We start from the raw sequence: 15,734 nt of genomic DNA on the forward strand, positions 1-15,734 counted from the left end.
GGTGGGACGGGTTCATGTTCTCCAAGAGCCTTTAACCCCAGACTATGTCCTGCTGGGCACCAGTGACCTGTGCTCTGTCCTAAAACTTGCAGACAACAACTCCAACAGGAACTGAATGTCTCTCTAACCACTCTCTAACCATGCCTTCCTCAAAAGAAGCCCCACTGAAAAATCAAAGAATTTCCTTCCTGCCTCCTGAATCTGACGAACCAAGCCAGCTCAGGTCCTGCAGGCAGACCTCTCCACTTGGATTTTACCATATCCAGGTGAAAGCATTAGCCCATTCTCCCTCACAGCAATTACTCAGGAACATGAGTGAGAAGGGCTCCTGCAGCTCCGCTCCCTGTTAGAGGGGTGTCCCAGCAGAGACCCCCCAGCACCACTCCCCTCAGCCACCCAGCCCCAGGAGTTTCTGCTCCCACCACAGCAGCTTTCTGCACTGTAACGGATACCCATAACCTTCCCAAGCAGAAATGAGCCAAAACACTTGTGAACATGGCTCAGAGCAGATAAGGTCTTGTCCAAAGCAAATACATGAACCTACCCAACATTACATATTCCATTAAGTATTAGGAAATAGCACATTTACTTTCAGATAAATGCCAGCAGAGCCAGACTGCACTCTGTTGACAATCCAGACCTGCTGTTTACTGCTTGCTTTAACAGCCTGCCTTTGCGGGGGGGTGCCCCTTGTGACCCAAAAGGTTGTTTCCACCCCTAAGTGCAACAGCCCTGGCATTTTCTCTTTTCCCTTTTTCATGGTTGCACTGCCAGATAACATCAAAGCACGAGAGACAGCTCAACACAGGACTGATACAATCTGTCTGGGCTGTTCAGGACCTGCTTTTCCTCTTACCCCTAAATCACCTCATTTTATCAGAGGAATTCATCACCTGCACAAGTCCTGTTTTCTGCACACTGGCACAGAAATGCATCCAGCCTGCCCAAAGCATCTGCTCCTGTCACTGTGTGACTGGCGGCCAGCTTCGTGCTGCCACACTTAATCACTGCTCAAGATAACTACTGCATTCTTTCCTCTTAAGACTTAACATTAAATAAACTGAAAACAAACACTAAAATTTGTTTTGGGAAGAAGTCCAAGTCTTTCAAATTCTACTCGGCTATAAGAACAAGTCCCCATGGTCCAGCTCATCTTTTCACAGGTTCCACAAACAGCAGGAAAGAGTTGCAATTACCCACAGTACAAAACATCCCCTGCAGCTGAGCTGTGGAAAATTATTCTGGCTGCAGAGCTCCAGAGCTGGGAGCATCCAAAGCACAGGGGCCTTGGACCCACACTGCTCCCTCCTGCTCCCCAGCATTCCCATCATGGCTTTGCCAGCCCCACGTGTTGCCTTCTATGGACACTGCCTCACCTTTACAGGCAGCATGAAATTTTCTAGCTGTGCCCGCACCAGGGAGGGACTGCTGAGTTAAAGACACTCCTCCAAGATCATGCCTAGGTCAGCTCTTCTATAGACACACAGCTCACCCTAAAGGCATCCTAACGGACCCGGGTGCAAGCACAGCCTCCCAAAGCTCCCAAATCAAGCTGTTTTGCATGGACCTGGATTCATGCAGTCCCCAGCCCTGCCACACACCCCATCCCACTCTTCCCACAAACCCAACTATGCCTGGTTCTCCAGGGAAACCCAGCATACCTGTTGTAGGAAATGAGTTTAATGTTTCAAAGGAGTTTTGAGGAAAGCTCGTTCAGAATCTGCCAGAAACCTTGCAGGAGCCCAGAAAACGAGTATTCCCCAAATCTGGCACACCAGCCTGCACTACTGTTTGTACAAATCTGAGTCACGACCACCCTCACTCCCTTAGTAATAAAATGAACCTCAAAGCAGGGGCCACGGTATTAGCACCCCCCAGCAAGGCATCACATGCAAGAAGGGAAACACGTCATGGAGAGGCCCACAGACATATCTGGGGAACCGCCGCAACAGCAATGCTTAGCACTTTCACACTTCATGCTTTTATCGTGCCCCTGAGGGAAATTCCCTGGCCACCAGCTTCCCTTCAGCAAATCTGTGACCTCCCAGAGCGACCTTCTTACCATGAGGCTCATCCAGTGACATGAGCAGCTGTGCTCTCCTCTGGGCTCGGCGGGTAGGGTTCTTGTTCTTATGTTTGACCCAGGGTGCAAAGATGATCTACCCAAAAGCCCCAGGCTTCTGCCACTGTCCTCATAACATGAGGGACTCCACTGCAGCACAGCAGGGCTAAGGGCAAGGATTCAACAGTGCTAGGAAAACCACGTCTAGCTCTGCTGGGTGCTCTGAGCAGCATGTTCAGCACATCAGCAACTTACCCACAGCAGCATTGTTCTCTTGATAAACAGGCCTCAGCAGCTGTAAGACACAACCCAGGAAAGAGAGTCACTTGCAGCAGGCTTGAGGTAGACTTTACAATAAACAGCTGCAAATTTTAGCATGCCAAACCCAGCAAAGCCAAAGCACTCCAGAGTGAAAATCATTTTTATCCTTTTGCCAGCAGAAAATAAGAGCAATTACTTGCACCATGGCCTATGTAGTGAAAGCGCTTCCCATATCCTGACCCTTAGAGTGAGCCCTGAGAGGAGGCAGCAGGTCATTCACCCCAGCTCTCAGTCCCAGTGGAAGATGTTTTAGGAAAATAGTGAAAGCTCCCCCCCAGACCAAAGGACACGTCTGGCTTGTAAAAATGGCATATGCTCTAGCAAACATTACAGAAGATGGTCAGTAAGATTGAGGCATGGGCCAACAGAGGATCCAGCAAGCACAGACCACAACCACATGCAGTAACTTGAGCGTGAGGCTGGAAAGCAGCCCTACCTGGCTCCCTGGGTTCAGAGGTGCTAAGATGATATAGTTCTGGTCCGCAGCAGAGGGGACCCGGGACAGGGGTGGCATGGTGTTCTGGCTCCGCTTGCCGATCTCTGTGTACCTCTCCCAGCTGTTCAGCACCAGCCCATCGCTCCCATCATACAGTATGTGGCAGCTCCGGCGCTGCTCGGGCCGCGGAGGCATGGTGCTGTTCTTTTCCCGCTTGTTGGGTGGTGACTGGAGGTCGTAGGCAGACTTGCAGGATGATCGGCGGATCATGCCTTCATGCCCTGACTTGACCTGCGGGACAAGCCTCCAGACCAGTAGTATGATCTCAGTGGGACAGTTCCTGAAAGAGATGGCATGGGGCAGGTCAGAGATGGGGCAGCAGGGAGTGAGGCTCCCCATATCATTCAGACAGCCATCAGCCCTGCAGTCCTTCCTTTTTCTAATGCTTCTGCCCCTGTATCCTTCCTTCTTCTACTCCAGAGAGTACTTTCCCAGTCTCCTGCACCTCTCAAAGCCTTTCCCTTCCCGTAGTCACTGAAATAATCTGCTGCCCTGTCCTGGGCTCCCTCAAACTATCTCTTCCAGAGCCCTGCATTGATGCTTTGGGTGAACACTCACCGGATTTCGTGTGCCAGTTCTACACATTTCCAGTGCTCCACAGGCTGCTCATTCAGCTGCAGCACTGTATCAAGTTGCTGCAGACCTGCCTTTTCTGCTGGGCCACCTATGGAGAGAAGAGACAAATGCCAGTCACCTGCCGGACAGATAGCTGAGAGTGAGGGGGAGGAGAAGCCCTAAGGCTAGGAGGCACCCAAATAGCTTCACAGCTTGCACCACTCACTCCTCCAAACCCAATCTGTTTCCTCTAACACCCACACCTGAAAATAAAGTGGGGCCAGCTAGGCTGGAGCTTCACTTCCAACATGCATGCATGCACCACACAGCACCTGAGACAGTCATAAATGTTCTCTCAGAGCTATTGTATGAACTTCCCATGTTTCCTGGTGTGCCACGGGGAGCACCAGGGGACAACAGACACAAGTCCATCCCACAGGTCCACACCAAGAAGATTTACTCAGGCAACTGAGGGTTCCCATGATTCTGCTCCCCTCTGAGCCCCTGTCTGATACCCACACACCAGATGCTTTCCATATGTCTCCCAGCCAGCTGGAGGTTGGGAGGAAACTCAGGTTCTCAAGTTGGAGAGGGAAGGAAACAAAATCTCTGCAAATTACTGCAACACACCGCCAAAACAGTGACATAGCGCTAACCCAGTGGCCTCCGACCTCATTAGAGGTGACAGAGCATTCAATAAGTGAAGTTTCTTGGAATTAATCAGAGTCCTGCAAGGCATGGAAGCTTCTGAGTCACGGCATGCACTGGGAAGTAAAAAAGGAGCAGTCATTCGTTCAAATCAAAAGGGATAAAAAAAGATCTGATCTCTTACCGGAGTCCACTGCCTGCACCCGGACTGGGGAGTCACAGCAGATTGTGAAGCCAAACCCATCACTTCCTCGAGGGATCGTAATCTGTCGTAAAAGACAGACACCAGAGTCGCCTGTTCAGTGGGAAAGCAGCCACTGCATGTGATCAGCAAGCACCCCCCTTTCACCAACACATTGCCCCATAGCCTTTGGAAATGCAGCCACATGGCATTTCTAGAAGCAGTCGCAGAGCCCAAAGGAACCATCACAGTGAGCGGCATCACTCTGCGACCCCACGGACAACAGGTCTCTCCCCTGCTGCAGTCAAAGGCAGGCAGAAATGGTGCTAAAAAGCAATGCAAAGATCAAGCTGAGGATCAACAGAGAGGAATGCCACAAAACAAGTGTTTGTTGAGCACACACAAGTCTCCACTCACAACACCTGCAAGTGTAAGGAAAGGTCTGATAAGCCATTAGAAAGGAAAACCTGGCAATCTGGCTCTGACACTGATTTCTAACACGGCTTCTCTAAGCAAGGCACTTAAACATTTCAATTCCAGTCAGGTAATACAGAAATAGCAGCACTCCTCTGCTCCAGAGGAAGTTGCAAAGATCCACACGCTCCTGTCTGCAAGGCATCTGCACCGGAGCAGGCTCTGTATGCACCACCCCATTAGCTGGGCTGAGTCTGTTTTGTCTCGCTGAGTATGAAAAGGATGGATGCTGTGTTGATTTAGGCTTGCTTCTCCTCCTGGTTCAAGAAGCATTAAACTTATTGAAAAAATTACATTTATTTTTTGATGCTGGCTTCCAGCAGTGACTCAATACGACAGCTTCTGTAAATACCTGATTATCCCCCAAGACATTTGTCAAGATCCTGGTTTTAATGACAGAGAAAAGAAAAAAATCCATTATCTGACCTATATTATTCTGAGAACAAACAGCCAGAGAGAAGACAAGGAATTCAGCAGAAGCTGCCAAGGAGGGAAACTGGTTCCTCACTCCTTTACCACGGGAGGGCAAACACCGCGAGCTTTCATTTCTCTGCCCCTTGTCCCTGCTTGATTGCTCAGCTTGAAATCAGGCTTCGAAAGAGAAACTGTCTTGACCTGGCAGGATCAAAAAAATAGGTCCAGTCCCACTATGCTGAGTATTTTTCTTTCTGGGGTTTGCTGAATGCTCAAACAGCTGCTTGTGGCTCCACACCTTCAAACCAACCTCACACCTCAAATACAAAGCATAGGGGATCTGAGTTCTTCAGAAGTGTTACCATTGGCACCTCAGGAGCCAGCCCAGCATCTCTCCCACCACGGAGACTCCACGGTCACTTCCCAGCCCAAAGATTCCCCTGCACCAAGAGGTCTCCCACTCCTTCTCCCTGAGCTGGCTGCTCTTGTCCACGACCAACAGACACACCTTCCCTGGGCCACTAAATAGCAGCTTCTCACTGTTGACAGTTTGCTCTCCTCAGCTCCCACCACCATGGCCATTACAGGGAGCTGAACACCGATTTTTGGTGCCGTGCACAGAATTAAGAAATATGAGCATCTGACATAAGCTGGAAGGTGGGTGGTAAGAGACTCCAGCACTGCACAGGTTCACTCTACCCACATTTTTGTCAAAAAACACAGAAGATACTGTCAAAATACAGAACTGAGGAGGTCTAAGATGCAAATCACAGTCAGTTGTCATTAATACAAAGCAGAGCAGCATTCCTGCAGGAACCATCACTATAGCCCCAACAAGAAGTGGGTATTTTTAGTTAAGCTGGTTCTCTGTGCAATTCCCAATATACACTGACTCCCACAGCAGCTTTAGCATGACAGGAAAGATTAGCGCAGGAGCGCAGAGAAAAGCTGACCACGAGCCGGGAGCCCCAATCCAGACGATGGAGGGAAAATTGTGTTCAAAAGTGCAGGAGACTGGAACCGGCACAAGCAAAACCAGCACCTGGCACTGTACACCGAGCAGGTCCAGCAGAATTTGCACCAGCTTTTACAGACCACAGCAATCTACTTTTCATAAAGCAAGTTGCTGTTGGTTGTAACCAGCTTCAAGCACCACTCAATTTCCAAATACATTAAAACAATTTGAAAAAGAGACAGTAGCAGCCTGGCAGACTTAGCTGCCTGCCATGCCTGCCTCTCCTCTAACAAGTGGTAAACTGAAACACCTCGCAGCTTAACACTTTCATCGTTGGCATGCTACCCCCAAGCTGCACAGCAAATGCTCCCCCTCTATCCCCATTTACACACTGCAGCAACAGGCAGAGATCAGCCAGAGACACCTATCTGAAGATGCTTTCCTTATATTCCCAAAATCATAATTTAAAAATTATAACCATAGCATATCAACACCTTAGAAACAGCACACACAGAGCCCAGAAATGGCAAGAAAGCCCACAGGCACTCATAAACTTAACGGAAACTTGCAGCAACACACACGCACATGCTGGCACATGGACTTTTTCCATGGGAGATACAGACCTGTCTGTATCTCCGCTCCGAGCACACCTTGCAGAGTCCATTGAAGCGGTTCATGGCTGGAAACCCTAAACTTGCTGTTAGCCCATGAAAATCCAGTCCCCCGAAGCAGCCGTAATCCCGATCTCCTTGTATCACACGAGTGTGGAACAAACCACAGTCAAACTGGCATGACCGCCCATGGGAACCCAGCTCCAGAGAAGAATGGCAGGAAGCCACCTTTCACCTCCCCAGCCCCTGTCTGTGCTGTATGCCGCTTTACGATAAGCCAGAGGGCTTCCTGAAAACCCTAACTGACAAGGAAGAGAGAGAGTTTTATATTAAAATTCCTGTCAACTATTTAGTATTCCCTAGTCCCTGCTCTGTTGATGTGGCTTTTGTTCCCGCGGCATTCTTCAGCCGCACGGAGCACTTTGTTATTGCAATGTTCTCACAAACACTTTGAGGATGTTTAAGCAGCATTTCACAGGCACCGGCTGTGTGAGCTTCACTTCATTAAAAAGACAGCTTGCGCTCATTACACTTGTAAAGGATAAGAGAGATTTTTTTTTAAAGAAAAAAAAAGAAAAAGCAGAGTTTGTTTTTGAAAGCACAGACCTAGAGGATACGCATGTCGTGATGCTTTGTGCTCACAGTCACAGAGAGGGAAGCAGAGAGGTCAAATGAATTGCACCCATGGTGTAATTTTGGAATTAAAGACAAAAAGAAACTCTTAACACAGCCAGCAGTAGGGCACAAAGCAGGACTGAGTGAGTCTGCACCACATGGCCCCGACAGCCAGCACCGCAGCACAACCCCTTGGAGAAGAACGCCTTGCAACGGAGAAGAAAGCACCTTCCACACTCCCACATGGGGATGGAAAAGAGAGGAAAGGCTCAAGGGAACCCAAACCCCAGGCTCCTTTGTACGGCACCTGCAGCAGCAGGGCCAGAGGAGGCTGGGGGGAAGCACAAGGAGCCCCAGTGCTCCCAGGGGACCCAGCAGTTCGGTGGAGCCATTGGAGGCATGGCCTGGGGCTGCTTCAGGCGCATTGACCCAGCCTGCTGCAACGCCAGGCTAGAGCTGGAAGGAGGACTGGTCTTCCTTCCCAGCCACCATCTTTCAAGTCAGTGGTGACTGCTGGAGAGGAAGGGAGGAGAGGGGCGCTGGCTTTGTTTGTCTTGCTTAGTCCTGCGCTTTAAAACAAATAACTGAAAATGCAGCTGAGGGAAGCAGTTAAGCGGAATTCGGCACAGATAAATCACGGGGCCGGCTGAGCTCTATTTCCGATGCAAGCCATGTGTTTGTGTTCCCATTTCCCATCCTTGCCTTTCCTATAAATCACCGAGGCTCCACCATGGGCCTTTCCCTTCCCAGAGCAAAAGGCCCTGAAAGGAGGAGGAGAGCAGATGCACTTGTCCACAGAGACACGGAGCCAGGCAGGGCCTGATGCTAGAAAAACAGGAGGTCCCTGTATGGCAATAGGGAGCGAGTGTGGGGTTACTACCCACGTCACCCACCTTCACCAACTGCTGCTCAATTGGGATAATTAATTGCCCATCAAAGCCATGGTGTCAACAGGGAGACTGACACAGCTCCCGTCTCAGCATCACCCTCACTAATACTCTGTCCCTTGGCTCGTTTGAAACCTCTCCATGCAGGTTCTGCTGCCAGCCAGCTCCGGACCCCACATCTTCGCACCCCCGGTGGGTCATAGCCCTGTCATACCTACCTTCAGCTGCTTCATGGTCGCAGCATCTGGGCTTTCCTCTGCTGCACTCTGACTTCCCAGCATCAGCTCTAAAAAAGAAGGGAAAAAAAAAGGAAAAGAAAAAAAAAAAAGAAAGAAAAAAAAAGAAGGGAAAAATAAAAAGAAGGAAAGGCCATATCAGCCCAACAGCACACATCTCCTGACAATCCCTTTCCTTCCACACTCCATCTACACACTGTATATACGTTCTTCACACATCGTGGGCACATCTCCTCCCGGCTGTGGCAGCCCTGTGTGGCAGCAGCTGTGGGTTGGTTGCACATCTGGGATAGGCACTGCTGTGTCACCCCGCTCTGTGCCAGCCGACACACACCCTGGCAGCACAGCATGACCAAGGCAGAAGAAAATGCTCCCCACCATCCTGCACAGACCCTAGGAGCCAGATTCTGGCCATGGGATTCAGTCCAAGCCTGAGAGGCAGGGATCAGCATGATGAAAGGCCAAGCAAAAGGGACAGATGTGGCCGCAATGTTGTGGTCCCCACAGTGACCCAGGCAGCCATGGGTAAGCAGCAGTGAGGGCTGAAGGGGAGAGCTCAGTGCCTGTGCAGAGCCTGTTGAACCAGCCAGGATCTCCCCCATGCCGATCTTCTGGGATCCTGGTGCCCACTGGGCATCGCTGGGCTGAGGAGTGCTCATGGAGACATAAGGTGCCATGGGGCTGGGGCTTGCTCCATGCTGGCACAAGGACAGACATGAGATTGACCCCTCTTCCAAACCTTGTCAACACTCCCTGAGACATCCCAGTGGGGAGACGCACCTCTGCTCTGCTTCAGCCGCCGCATGGCCACCTTCAGGTGCTTGGTCCTGCCCAGGTCCTCCCCGAGGAGATAGTACCAGCCACTGACCTCCTGGGTGGGTGGAAAGAAACTGTCAGGGACAGATACTCACCCCCATTTAACTCGGTCTGGTTGCCTGCAGCCCCAGAGGGGTCCTGTTGCAGGAGCTGCCCCAGGGCACTACGCAGAGCCTGTCCATACTTGCTTGCACCCAGAGCCACAGCCAAGTCCTTCTCTTAGGACACAGCAACTGCTAAAACTCTTATCCCCTCAAGGAGGGACCAAGCATCACTGAAGTAAAAAGCTTCCAGGTTTTTTGAAGGAGACAAGGTGCAGAAAAACAGCCAGTCACCAGTAAAACTGTCCATATCATGTTTGCAGCTGCTGGCAGTCTCACAGGGAGCATACAGCTCCAGCCGTATCGCCAGAGAAGGGTGCCCAAACCAGCTTTCAACAGTGCTGGGTGCTCTGCAGCAGGGCTCCCTTTGCCCCTGTCATATACCCATGTGGCCAGGGCAGCCAAGAGGACAGAGCTGACCTTGGATATCCCTCGCCTCTCTTCTAGGGAGCTGCTGCTGTCTCCCATTGCTCCCCTGGCAGCTGGGCAGAAGCCAGAGGGACCAACCATCCTGGGGACCAAGCTGAGGAGTCAGATGGGGTTGCAGGAGCCACGGCTCCCAGAGGCCAGATGAAGGGGCCCATTTAAAAATGAGTGGTTTATATCCGCAATGAAGAAACTGAGGAAAGGGGAGAATATTCAGCATGACACAGCACCCAAGAGACAAGGCCAGCTCATCTCATCCCCTGCTGAGGTCCCGGGAGGACCACACACTCCCAGCATCTTCCTCCCATCCCTGTGAAAGTAGGATGCTGTGTGTGGGTGCCAAACACACAAACACTCTGTCCTCTCTACATGCAATGACACTTTGTGAAACTCACTGCCAGAATCTGAGAAGGAAGGGACATCGCTGGGGAGGCCAAATATGACCAGAGCAGAGGTCCCTGCTGGAGAGGGCTGCAATTTAGAGCCGCTGTGCCTAATTATCTTCACTGTTATAAAAAAGCTGTATCTCACTTGTCCAAATTCCAGGGGAGGCCTTGCTCAAGCTGCTTCTTGCCCTCTTCTCAGGTCACTGCCACAAATAGTTCCTTTTTAACCTCTTGCTAGGAAGTAAATTTCCACACCTCTGATGGTGTATTAAGACCTTCACAAAACCCTTCCAGCTAGCTGAGATACTTTGATGTAGAGTGGACATGCTCAGAGATGAAACCCCTAACCACCAGCAGCGAGGATGAAACATTTCCGTGTTTTAATGGGTCGGCGGGAGTCATTTGCAGCAGTAGCTTTGCAGGTTTCTTTAGGAAGGCAAACCCAGCTGATGTGAAAGCTGTATTACCAAGCAGCAGCCAGGCTGGGGCAGCAGTACTATGACCAAATCTGCAGCAGTGGGGACGTGGACCCTGGCACAGAGACAGCCTGGCAGCATCGCTGCCTCCAGGAACAGCCCGAGACCTCTGCCCTTCCCCTCTGCCCTTGCCCTCTGCCCATCACCACCTCAGCTGGTGAAGCCCTGGCTCCTGAGCACAGGGAATTGGGCAGACTCCTCGGAGGAGGAGCATGTCCCCACCACCACACCCACTCAGCCACCACCCAGCAGCCATGTGAAGGATGTGACACATGCCAGACTGAGCGAGGCTGGCCCCATCTCCTGTTCCCCAGGCAGCCCGGCTGCAATCGCTACGGCCAAGTCTCTGTGCCCCCAATTGCTGCTACTCTCTGTGTCCCTGCAGAAGCAAGTGGCAGTCCCCTATCCTAGGATCCCTCCTTCAACAGCCTCCCCACCTCTGCCTCCAGCAATCACACCACCACCGGTCCCATACTGGGAATGGGACCAGGGGACTCCCTGGGCACCTTCAGAGCATCTTTGTCCCACTGTGGGAGAAGCCTGCTCCCGCCCCAGGAGCGCACTCCATCCCGCCCCAAGGGCGCACGAGTCAGGCCCCAGTCCCATGTGCTGCCCACCGGCATGCAGTTACCTTTTCCAGGGTCAGGAGGGACTTCACGCCAAAGCTCATGCAGCCGATCAGTTTGCTCTGCCTGCAGGAGAGCCAGAGACCATCAGCACACACTTGTTGAAAACTCCCCAGGCATCAGCTCCCCACAGGCACCCCTTTGCAGGGAGCCCACAAGCATCCCTGCCCATGCTGGGAGCTAGGCAGTGCCCAGGTCTGCCTCCCTCTCCATGCTTTGAGCAAGCATGGTGTAACCACTCGGCTCAGCTGCAGCACGGGCAAGGAGGAGCTGGATTGAAGCATCCTGGTCACCTCCAGCCTATCTAATGTTAGCAGGAGCTCGGCCAAGCAGGCAGATGCCACTTGCCTGAGCAGGCAGCATAGCCTGTGAGGTGCCAGACCCCTTGCTGCTGGGCTTTCCTCCTCACTGCATTGCCCCCAGGGGTAGGGAATGTCCCCAGCCCAGAGCCAGGCTCCAGCCCCACTTGGCTTTAGCCAGCATTGCAGGCACGAATGGCTGCAGGAGTTTTAAATGATGGTCCAGCTGACGGCTACCAAACAGCAGCAAGGCCAACAGAAAGCAGCAAGGGCAGGAAGGATTTCCTCTCTGCCAGCCTGCACGCAGCATGGTGCTCACCAGCACAGACATGCCGTGAGAATGACCCTGGCCACTCACGTGTGGTGGCCAGAGCAGGTGGCAGGTTCGCTGCTGTGCCAGCCCCATTTGAAAGAGACTGTATGGCAGGCTAGCAGCCCCTTACCTGGAATTTCTCTCTCTGTTCCAGACGGTGACCAGGAGACGTTTCTGTTCATCCTGCTCTTGCACTGGGCTGTAAGAAGCAGAGGGTACAGCCCGTGAGCACTGATATTCCCCAGGAGCACTTGGCAAGGGCTGCCCTCACAGCTGGACACCCCTCACCCTCCCCAGAGCCAGGTCTTCTCCATTCTCTGTACGGAGCACTGCAGCACCACCCCAAATGGCAACCTCCTCAAACAAGCCACTGTTGCACTAATTCACCTGTTCCTGACAGAAAACTGCAAAGATATGTGACTTGTCCTGGGGACATGATTCAGGTGGTTTAAGGGGAAAAATAATCTTGCAGAAAGACACACATCCAACATCAAAGGGTAAAGGCAAGGAACAAGCTACAGTTCATGCTCTGAAACAACCACCCTGTGCCAAATTAAGCATGGGGACGGAGGTCTGACAGAGACTGGTTAGGTAGCAACGAAAAGCTCCACCGAAACACTAAGAGGCATACAGCTCCTTTCCCATGCAAGGACATGCTGTAGCTCTACGAAATCCTTTTACCTTCCTCATTCATACCGATGCCCATACTATTGCAGGTGCAAGGTCCAGGAAATGGACTGTGTTTGCCCAACTCCTGCCCAGCAAAGAAGTCCAACCGTGCAGGAGTGTCGCTGCCATGCTGTGTGCTGACAGCTTTGTGAGCCTCTGCAAAGCTCTGCCCAAAAGTTCAAGGCATTTCAGCTATAAAAAACAGCAGAATAATGTCTGTCACTCCTCATTTCAGCAGCAAACCTGCTCATGCATGATGCAAGTTTATTACAGATCATAATGCAAAAGCAAACGCAGGGTCTTGGCTTCAAGAGGGTGCCCCGGGACAGCAGCCACGTGGGTCCCCCAGTGCTCAGTGTGAAGACAGTGCTGATGGATGGGCCAGAGCTATCTCTGCCCTGTCATACTCACAAGAGAAAGTCCTCATGGAAGACAGGACTTTTGCTGTCTGGCACAGTCTTCGTCTTTTGCCTGCATTTCCAGTCAGCATCTGGCACGATAGACATCTTTACAGAGGAAAACAAGCCGTGTTAGCACTCTCAAAGCAAGCACTGGCACACAGCTGCCAGCTCTGCCGTTGCAGCAGTGGGAGACTGGCACAGCCACTTTTATGGATGGCTAAGCCTCAAAGATCCAGCTGAGCCTGTGCTAACAGGGGGTTTAGATCACTTTACCCCAGGCATGTCAAGTAATTGCACTACAAAACTCCTTGGGGCAGGGGAGGGAAGAAAAAGAGCAAAAAAATAGACTGATGTACACAGATGTTGCTGGCTGGTCTCCAACTTGCAGCCCGCTCACAGGGGAGATGCTTCCTGCACTGTACACACCACAGTGGGAGCAGCCTGCCAAGGTGACCTCCAGGAGAGCCCAGAGCCACACTGTGCTGGCCAAACACTTCTCCCCACCAGTCCTTGGGCACCCAGTGGGATGCTCTCGCAATGAATGTTTGACACATTCCTCAGCAATGTCCTGTCCTCTGCTTTTTGGTCTTCGTGCAGACACTGTGCCAACAAAACCTGCGAGCTCACCAACACTGGGCAAGAGACCATCCACCTCCCTGCATGCTGTGGATGCTCAGCCAGAGCAGGATAGAGGAGAAAAGGGAAGGGACAGGCAGCCCAGAGCATGCTTGGAGAAGCCAACCACGAAATCCCCATAAAGCACAAAGCTCTCCAAGCAAAGCCCCAGGAGAACCTACCTTCACATAGGAGTCACATGTCTGGTACTCCTTTCCCATCAAACCTTTTGCTTCCATGACTGGAAAGGAAACGAAACGGTCATGCCCCAAAGCAGCAGGAAAAGCGTCTTCCTACACCGCAGTGCTCTGCTCTACAGGGTCCTCCCTCCTCGTGGGGCCAAACCCATCTCCTACCCCAACAGGATCCCGCACACAGCCTGTTCTCACTGGGCACCCATAAACAAGTGAAGGGGTTTATTGTATTTTTTCTTTAATACACCCATGCTATAAATACAAGCATCTGTGGTGAGGTTGGCAGCAGATGCAGTTGAGCATCCGGATGGCAAATTGCATTTCATTTGCCTGACTTCACTGGGAGCTCTGGACTCCCAGCCCCGGAGCCAAATGTATCATCAAGTTAAATATCAACGGCCGCATCCTGATGGCAGCCCCGCCAGCAGGCACTCAGCATTGCACCTCTGCCAGAAGTTGGGAACCCTGTGGAATCCTGTGTTTCCCAGCCATGTGGCTGGAGGCAATAGATGGACAGCAGAGCCTGGATAGCCCAGGACAGGCTGTTGGAACAAGGCTAAGCTCCTTCTTAACAAGCCCCGGGCGAGGCAGCAGTGATTATGCCTTTGTCAGTGTGCTCCCAATAAACATGGTCAGCCTGATAGAAACCCCAGTGCACAAGGGGAATGGGGTTCTGCAAGACCCACTGGTGCTTCATGAAGCTGTTTGTAAGGTTCTGCCAGGACAGGCGGCACCAAGAGCTCCTCCTGCAGCCAGACCTGCTTTGAGTTTAAAGACGCTGGGGAGCAGAATGAAAAAGTTAAAGACAGATCACCCCATATCTCCCAGCCTTCTCCTGCCCACACCAAGTATCCTGCGCATCCAGCACATCCAGTGGGATGTCGGGTTCCAGACCTTGAGCCACCTTTGCCTCTTTGCTGGACAATTTTCCTCTTTCCAGACCCTCTTTTGAAGATGGCATCAGAAAGAAACAGTGACTTGCACCCAGCTCACGCTGGGGCTGCTCCAGATGGAGGGATTTGGAGTAAAATCTGTGCCTTACCCTCAGAACCACACACAGTTTGGAGGGAGAGAAAAAAAAAGACCAAATAAAACCACATTTTCCTGCTGCTGCTTCTTTACAAAGCTTGCCTTGCACAGCCAGAAAAGGGCAGCAAGCTCTCGCAGCTGCTGAGCAGAGAACAGGGGCTGCACATGGCTTGGCCAGTCCCTACAGCCTCACCAGGCTCAGGCCATCCTCTGCCCTCATTTCATTACACCCAGGCAGGGATGTAGCTGGGCTGTAAGGTGGGATGTTGCTCAAAAGAAAGCCTTTTCCATCCCCTCCTGTCCTGCTGTGAAGGTCCCTGGGAGGAGGGTGCCCTCCCCCTCAAAGCATGGCCACCCCCAAGGGCACTGGGAAGTCCCAGGGCCCTGCTTTGCCCTTTCACCCTACACAGACCAAATCCAGTGCAGCAGCAAGCCTGCTCTGTTCAGTGAGGGAATTTTCACTCTGACCGTTTCAAACTCTTTGCTTTTTCCTTGATACTTTAACAACACTTATCATGCAGCCCTGAGGAGCCCCCGGTAGAAACGTGCCAGACTAGGACACACACATCCTTCACTGCAGGAACAATCCTAAGGGGCCCCACCAACTGTCTCCAGACAGGTTTTTCCTAAAGAAAAGAGGTAGTTCTGACACTCCCATTGGCCTTTCTAATGAACACACCATGGTCACCTGGAAACGAAGGTCTCGAGAAATTTCAGTTTGGCCTCTAAATCAAAGCACTCCCAGTTGTGCCGCTCTACCACAGTTGTTCCCAATAGCGACCTTGAAGCTCCAAAGAGCTTGAAGAAAGGGCACGGAAATGCTGTCCCCATCACTAGCCCACCAGGACTCTGGCGCCACCCTGCCACACGCCCCAGGGAGGTACTCACTGTGCAGCACCAGGATCCGGCCCCGCACCTCGATGGACAA

General features: G+C 51.9%; 1 protein-coding gene across 1 annotated transcript in view; it reads right to left on the reverse strand.

The window, feature by feature from the left end:
- Positions 1-13,940, reverse strand: part of RGS3 (regulator of G protein signaling 3) — a 69,838-nt gene extending 55,898 nt beyond the window's left edge. Inside the window, 10 exon segments of the mRNA XM_056352299.1 lie at positions 2,318-2,357; positions 2,820-3,159; positions 3,438-3,543; positions 4,267-4,348; positions 8,438-8,505; positions 9,236-9,326; positions 11,292-11,352; positions 12,029-12,097; positions 12,979-13,073; positions 13,766-13,940. Coding sequence (XP_056208274.1) covers positions 2,318-2,357; positions 2,820-3,159; positions 3,438-3,543; positions 4,267-4,348; positions 8,438-8,505; positions 9,236-9,326; positions 11,292-11,352; positions 12,029-12,097; positions 12,979-13,073; positions 13,766-13,822 — 1,009 coding nt within the window. The 5' untranslated portion in view covers positions 13,823-13,940.
- Between the last annotated feature and the right edge of the window lie 1,794 nt (positions 13,941-15,734).

Source organism: Falco biarmicus, chromosome 9 (assembly GCF_023638135.1).
Source record: "Falco biarmicus isolate bFalBia1 chromosome 9, bFalBia1.pri, whole genome shotgun sequence".
In the NCBI taxonomy this organism is placed as follows: Eukaryota; Metazoa; Chordata; class Aves; order Falconiformes; family Falconidae; genus Falco; species Falco biarmicus.